Source organism: Athene cunicularia (genome assembly GCF_003259725.1).
Source record: "Athene cunicularia isolate RWA chromosome 5 unlocalized genomic scaffold, athCun1 chr5_part1, whole genome shotgun sequence".
In the NCBI taxonomy this organism is placed as follows: Eukaryota; Metazoa; Chordata; class Aves; order Strigiformes; family Strigidae; genus Athene; species Athene cunicularia.
Window position 1 is genome coordinate 11,366,060 of NW_020799101.1, and position 7,806 is coordinate 11,373,865.

The following is a 7,806-nucleotide window of genomic DNA, read 5'->3' on the forward strand; positions in this document are numbered from 1 at the left end:
CTCTCCCAGCCCCGCGGTGGCCCGCACGCTCTCCCCGCCCCAGAGCCGCCCGCGGGTTCTGTCCGGCGCTGCCACGGCCGCTCCGTGCGACCTTGGGCGCATCCCTGCACCCGGGCGGAGCCCCGGCGGAGCGGGGAGAGCCCCTGCCCTTGCGGCAGGGATGTTTAAGGACGGGGCAAGGTTGGTGGAGGTGAAGAACTTTTTTCTTTACTCCTTCCTGTCTCTTGTGGAAGGTGGTGTAGTGGCAAAGGTGTAAAATGCACGGGTTGAACAACAGCCAAGGTGACCTTGCCTGGGTGCCTGGCTTTCCCCCGGGTGGTTCGGAGGCCTGCCGAGCCCCCAGTGATAGGCTTCCCCTCTTTCTCCCCTAGTGACTACGATAGGGTCAGACATGCCCTTCTCAAACAGCCACAACCTCCTGAAGATGAAGTATTCTGATGGTGACGAGTTCCCTGATCTGAGCGTTCACAACAATCACATGGCCAAGGTGCTGACCCTGGACCTGTACAAGAAGTTGAGGGATAAGCAGACTCCCAGTGGATTTACGCTGGATGATGTCATCCAGACTGGGGTTGACAACCCAGGTAACGGCTGGGGACCGTTAGATCTGCATAACGATCTGTTCTCCCTCCTTACTGGAAGTGCTTCTTGACAATGGCACCCAAAGCTCTTGAGCTGCCGAGAAACAAATCTCATAAAGCATTGAGAGGTGGCTCTAAACACATGGATGTGCGAAGAGGCCTTGTTCTGTCAAGCCATATTCCTTGCTGTGATCTGACATATCAATTCCCAGACACTTCAATTATGTAACTGCTCTGCTAAATACTCTCAATCTGGAAAAAAAAAAGAAACCACCCAAAGAACCAAAATGCATTCTAATTATAACACAACTGGGGCGGGGGGGAAAATGTCAGCTAACCTGGCTGTTCTGGTCTATTCGTATTCCAGACTGGTTATGTGATGTTCTCTAGCACTTCTATGAAAAAAGGGGGAGCAGACGTGTTTACATGTTAACATTACAGTATTTATTTTTACTCTAGCAATATCAAAATGGCCCAACTAAATAATCAGAGACTGCCTCCTGATGAGGAGTATCCGGACCTGAGCTCCCACAACAACCACATGGCCAAAGTTCTAACCCTGGATTTATACAAGAAACTGAGAGACAGAGTCACGCCCAGTGGCTTCACCCTGGATGATGTCATTCAGACTGGGGTTGATAATCCTGGTAAAATGCGTTGAGAATATTCTGTGTGAACCAGCTGAAGTAACTGGTGCTTGTTGAATATGGTGACTTAAAACTAATTTTGTGGAGGTGATATTTATGAGCAGACTACAGAAATGCAGCTCTGCCTGTAGCAGAAGGAACAAAAAGGGAAGCATGCTTGCTTACAGCAAAGCATGATTGTTTAGACGAAAGTTCTATCTGGTAGTCTAAATTAGCTAGTGAAATTGGATGTGCTGTGCAAATTTGTCCTAAACCAAACTTGACAAATGAGCATGGTTTAATGGCAGCAGCTATGAGTTTCCATAGCACTGCATTTTGCTGACTGGATGAAGTGTAAAATGTAGGGTCTCTCCAAAAGTTTTTATGTAAGAATGCATTTCTAAGTGACTAGACCTACCACTAAAGAACTTGCCTGGTTAGTGCTGCGCTGGAGTACAGCCAAACATCACCCAAACTTAGCTCTTCTGACTTTATTACCACTCCAGGCCATCCCTTCATAATGACAGTAGGATGCGTAGCTGGTGATGAAGAATCCTATGATGTGTTTAAGGAACTCTTTGATCCAGTTATTGAAGACAGGCATGGTGGCTACAAACCAACTGATGAGCACAAGACCGACCTGAATGCTGATAACCTGCAGGTATAAACTTTTGATCAATTACTGATGCCTACTGGTCTGAGGACTGGGTAAAGTTGTTGCCAGCTGCCTAAACTGATTGTTCAAGCTCCCGTCCCTCACTTTCCAGAGAAACCCACAGGCTGAGTGTCCAGTGCAATCAGACTTAAGAGCTTGCTGCTGTAGCATATCAGTGGCTCAGTAGAACCAGGCAGCTGGTGCAGCAGGAGCTTGCTTCATGTGCTGCTGCAGCACAGGTTGTGCCAAACACATTCCAGATGTAGTTCCATGAACTGTAGGCTGTAGCAGTCAAGCTAAACAACAGTGTCCTAGGAGTCAAGGACGGTCATAAAACTTAACACTTTTTTACCTGATCTCAGATCATAAATATCACCTGGTCTTGTATTATAGAATAGATATTGCTACAGCTAGGAGTAAGGATTTCTGCCCATTTTATGGATTTCAAATGTTACTGTAGACTCTAGGAATTCCTAATGCCATGTTGATTGGCTAGCTATAGGTCATCCTGAAAATAAGAGACTTCAGGTGACTGGATGGAATATTTCTCATTTGCAAGAGTATATACCTACCTAAACAACAAGAGTGTGCCTTGTATTCATACCTCCAGACTGCAGTTCTGAAGGGCTAACAAGCCCAGACTGTAGTGTGAAATGGACATAAAACTGATGTTCTGGTGGTATTCCTGTCTTCTAGCACTACTTAGCAGCTGTAGTCTTGTAGCTGTCAAAACTAGAGTTGTGTTACACAGATACTTGAGGTAATGCTGAAGAAAATAGTCCTGAAGTAAGACACTGGCTTACAGGCCAAGTGTTCAATATCTCAGGTACAAGGTGCACACTTAAGTGCATGGGAGCTACATGTATTGAGGGTATCTTGGCAACAGGGTTGTACTCACTGGTTTCCTAACCTTGTAGGGAGGTGATGACCTGGATCCCAATTACGTGCTAAGTTCCCGTGTCAGAACTGGTAGAAGCATCCGTGGATTCTGTCTTCCCCCGCACTGTAGTCGAGGAGAGAGGCGGGCTATTGAGAAGCTCTCTGTTGAAGGTAAAGTGAGAACTGGGTACATTGGGAAAGCAACTGATGTCCTTTATACAAGAGGTGTTCTTTGCAGTTTGAAAATGAAGGCAGTTGGCAAAAACCACCTCCCTCAAGACTTAATCTGAACATGGAACCTTCCCTGAAAATGGCTCATTACATTACAGCTGCCTCAGCATTGCAGTTTGTAGCTGAGAGCAAGAGCACTGTCAGAGGGAAGTTGGACGGCTTTAAGTTGACCTTTGTTGATCTTGAAAGCTTCTTTCTATGTGCGTGGGGAAAGAGGTTGGTTCATCATGGCTCAAACCTGAAATGTAACAGGTATTTAGCAACTTCAGGGCTTGAGTCATGGTTGCAGGGTTTTGTGGCTGCTTTTAATTGACTTTCATTAATGTTCAGCTTGCTTAGAGGTGTAGTCTTGCTCTACATGTGCAGGTGACTAGAGTAAGCCCTAGTTTTCAGTGAACTCCTCAGCTGCAGGTTTTTTCTGTTGCCTCCCAACTCCACTGAGAGGAAAGGATACACTCAAGGTGCGGTTCTGGAGACTGAGAGTTCAGTTGTTCCAAAACCCGTCAAGGGCAGGGTGACAGTCCTTGACTAGAATAATGCTGTTTGTTATATGCACGACCTTGATTATCCTTGGAAGAAGGCACTCTACTTCTACAGTTAAGCAGCAGTAATGAATCTATACTGCATGCAAGGGAACAAAGGCTACTTGTATAAGCCTGGAAGGTGCAGACAGATCATCTGATACTGCCTTAAGTTCTGTAATGCCACAAAGGCATTGCCATTGCAGATGAAAGCAAGGGAGGAACCAAACCCAGCAGATCAGACATTGCCATACTCCATGTGTGGTCTCTCAAGTGCTGGGAATGTCTAACATCTTTGGTCCCATCCTTAAAGTGACTTTCTCTTTCAGCTCTGGGTAGTCTGAAAGGTGATCTCAAGGGGAAGTACTATGCTCTGAGGAACATGACTGATGCAGAGCAGCAGCAGCTGATTGATGATCACTTCTTGTTTGACAAGCCAGTTTCTCCTCTTCTGTTGGCATCTGGGATGGCACGAGACTGGCCTGATGCCAGGGGTATCTGGTGAGTATGCCTGGAAGGGAGGAGTCGTACACAATGTCTGCTGAAAAACCTTGCAGTTTTGGTTGTGGCTTGTACTGTTGGGCAAAATGGCAGCTTCTGAACTTGTATTGTGGAATCTAATGAGAAACTTTTGTGTTATCCATTGGGGAAGGTGCATCTAAACCCGCAGAATTTGGACAAGTGTTACCATGCACCGCATTGAGCTGGTAGGAACAAGCCAGCTTGGCTGGCCTGTAACCAGAGCCTGCCCATCCAGCACAGGTTAGTGAAGCAGCTTACAGAAGTAGCATGCCACTACGTTCAGCCTCGTGTCCCAGGAGCTTAGCTTAACTTGTGGTAACAAACCATAGTGTCAGCTTAGCTCAGACCTGGTACTGGATTCATAGCTGCTCCCTTGTAGTCTCCTCACTTCTGCTTGCAGAAACCCCCTGCTGCTGGGCTAGGATGGCTTTACCTGTCCTAGTGATAAGATTTCCCCCCCTGCCCCCAGAGACTTGGAGACATGAGTTGACTGCTGTGGTGGTGTGGAATTCAAGGATTCTGCTTGTTAGATGTAGGTCACCTACGTAAAACTCTGCATCTCAGGAGCTTCTGCAGCATAATTAACTTGCTCCCTTGCAAGCCAAGGGCTAGGTTTTTATCAACTGGAATACTCCAGTCTTATTACTGTAGCCGCTTCAGTACAACCCAGAGGAAGCATGCTTTGTTTCTGTAGGTCACCTTTAAGATTGCATCATCTACCTGCAGATTGCCAGCACTAGATAGCGCTGTCATCTGAGCATGACTAATCTACAGTCTTGAAGTGTAAAGTCTCAGTGTTGTCTGCATAAATAACTTTCCTCAGGTACTAGTTAATTTTTGATCCTAATCAAGCTGAGAAATTATCAGCATGATAAATACTGAAGATAGTACTTGCTGCCAGCTGCAGGGTAGGACAGGAGGCGCCCATTGGTGTTCAGAGGTTTTTATAGCATCTCTGAAGAGCCCTGATATAAAATTTAATAGTGAAAACTCAACTTCTCTGGTAAGGTACAAAGTGCAGTTTAACAAAATCTGACAAAATTATGATAAACGGCTTTCTTATGCATTGTCAACATGGTGTCGTCATGAACATCACTGTACAGGGCTGCCTCAAGTCTAAACTGATCACCCTTCTGCAAATTCAGCTGAACAGATGAAATCTCTTAAATCTGTAAACTTGGACCACGAGTGAGCTAGGGGGTTTGGTGCTGCAAGACTTGTTAATGTCATGTTATTACTCATTCTGACTTGTTTAGATATAGGCTGATTCAGACTACCTCTTGAAAAGAGCAGGGTAAAAACTACTAGCTTAACTCTGTTAGGTCCAGCATGGATAAAAGAAGGGAGATTAATTTATTTGAAGAAGCAACTAAGTGAGCCTCTCAAAATAAAAGCTACAATGATGAGTAATTTGGTGCTATTACAATTAACTTGAGAATATCAGGTGGGACAGACAAGTTGTTTGCCTTGTCTCCTAGGCACAATGATAACAAGACCTTCCTTGTTTGGATCAATGAGGAGGATCACCTTAGAGTTATTTCCATGCAGAAAGGTGGCAACATGAAGGAAGTATTTACCCGCTTCTGTACTGGGCTAACACAGGTAAATCGATATTGCCTGAGCTGTAGATTCAAATGGTACCTGTTTCTCTGGTTAGAGCTGAGAATGCAAATTCTTCAGGCCCCCTCCTGAGTCCTGCGTACTGGTGTTTCATAGCTTGGGTCTCTGGGATCACCCTGATGAGGTCCAGAGCTGTGAGGGCTCTGAAGCACCCCTGTTTGCAAGGCATTGTGGCTATGAAATCTAGCATGTGTCCTCTGATGTGGCACACATCCAAGTATCTAAACTGTACTTAAAGGATTTCTACGTGGTTCTATAAATCAAGCTTCGAGAGACCTTGTGTGGCAGGAGAAATTGCTTGAATGTGGACAGACAAAGCTGGGCTGAAGTTTCTAGGCTGAATGCTTTTCTTAGCTCCTAGGCTTGATACGAATTTGAGCCTTACCAGCCCCTTCCCTAATCCTAACAGGCGTGCCAGCTTGACATGTTACTAAATCAAGCTTCCCAACAGATAGTGACTTCAGATTATGTAGTGTATCTTAAATTTAGCCTGTTTCACTGCTAGGAGCAAGATTAAGGCCTTAAAAGCCCCTTGTTGGTGGCCGTTTTTTTCCAGATGGAGGGGGCTTATGTGGCTGACTGAAATAGCTGTTCAAACTGTTGTGCCTGTTGCTATGTAACTGAAGCAGTAAAGGAGCACTAATGGGTGACCTACATCCTTCAGCCAGAGAACAATCTCTAAACATCCATTCTCTCTATTTATAGATAGAAACACTCTTCAAGTCCAAAAACTACGAGTTCATGTGGAATCCACACTTGGGCTACATCCTGACCTGCCCATCCAACCTTGGAACAGGGCTCCGTGCTGGTGTGCACATCAAGCTACCAAACCTTGGGAAACATGAGAAGTTTGGAGAAGTCCTCAAGAGGCTTCGACTGCAGAAACGAGGCACAGGTGAGAAGGGATACAGTGATATCCTAGTCAGGCTGCCCTAAGACATCAGCAAAAGCCTGCCTACAGCCAGAGTCATGTCTTGGTTCACACTGGCAGGGCCTGTCAGACCATCCCAAAGGTACCTTTGTAAAGCACATGGAGAGAACCAGGTCTTAAAATCGTTGTAGTTTGGAGTCAGGGATGCCAAGTGTTCTGTTTATACCTTACTGTATGTAGCTCCATAGGTGTGTCCCTCTGTGGGATCCTGAGCAGCAGACAAAGCGGACCTGGTGGCAGCTGTTCCTGTTGTAAGCAGGGATGGGAATCCTGATTTAACCTCTGGCTAAGAAATAGCTACAGTGGGTACTTCTGACCACAGGCTAGATAGCTCATGGGTTAAAAGAGTAAAAAGCTGGTCTAACAGCATGCTCCATGGCTCATGTTGGCAGTCACATGCAGCTTTATCTCCCTGCATGTAGGAGGAGGCACCAGTGGCAGCTTGTAGAGAATGGTGTTGCCATGTTCCCACCTGAAGCTATTGAGGGCAGAGGGGTAGGCTCTCCGGCTCTAGCTGTGGTCAGTGTACTAACTCCATCTCTTGCTCCAGGTGGTGTGGACACAGCTGCTGTTGGAGGAGTGTTTGATGTCTCCAATGCTGATCGTCTTGGCTTCTCTGAGGTGGAGTTGGTGCAGATGGTGGTGGATGGTGTGAAGCTGCTCATTGAAATGGAAAAATGCCTTGAAAAAGGCCAGTCCATTGATGCCCTCATACCAGCTCAGAAATAAAGCGCTTTATTCTTGTGCTTCCTAACTTATTGGATGAATAATAAAATGTTACTCCAGTTCAAACCCCTGGGGTCAGAGCCCACTTAGTTACACTGTAGAGAAGTCTTCCATCCATCTGTGTTAGAGTTTATTTTTTTGATGGTTGAGATGTTGCTGAAAACAAAATAAACTTGTTTTTGCCCCAGATGTGTTTAACTGTTATGTCTTTGAGATTTAAGCGACTTGGTTTTCTCAGTTGGGGTGATTTTGTTGCTAGCACATCTTCCTGTCTGCAGTCTACTCGAGTCGAAGTGTGGTTAAAGCAGTGTCAGAAGTGAACATTTGACTTGATTGTAGTTGCTGTAAACTTGAGAACTAGTGTTAAACATGAGTCACTGCAAACAAGCCCTACCTCCCAGGCTTTGACTTGTGCATCTGCTCATGGCAGCTGTAAACTGTCATTATCCTGACTGCAGCAAGCCAGGCTGACTCCTGCAAGGGAGGGGAGACAGATCTGGGTACAAAGAGCCAC

At 45.8% G+C, this 7,806-nt stretch overlaps 1 protein-coding gene across 2 annotated transcripts; it reads left to right on the top strand.

The window, feature by feature from the left end:
* Positions 1 to 338: 338 nt before the first annotated feature.
* Positions 339 to 7,481, top strand: CKB (creatine kinase B). Of its 2 annotated transcripts, none has more exons than XM_026848951.1 (7): positions 339 to 584; positions 1,714 to 1,868; positions 2,780 to 2,912; positions 3,823 to 3,994; positions 5,494 to 5,617; positions 6,341 to 6,530; positions 7,117 to 7,481. In XM_026848951.1, the coding sequence occupies exons 1-7, from the start codon at positions 392 to 394 to the stop codon at positions 7,293 to 7,295; spliced, it is 1,146 nt and encodes a 381-aa protein (XP_026704752.1). In that variant the 5' UTR covers positions 339 to 391; the 3' UTR covers positions 7,296 to 7,481. The 2 variants fall into 2 exon arrangements, with proteins under 2 accessions (XP_026704752.1, XP_026704753.1); XM_026848952.1 differs by lacking the exon at positions 339 to 584 and adding an exon at positions 992 to 1,228.
* The last annotated feature ends 325 nt before the right edge of the window (positions 7,482 to 7,806 follow it).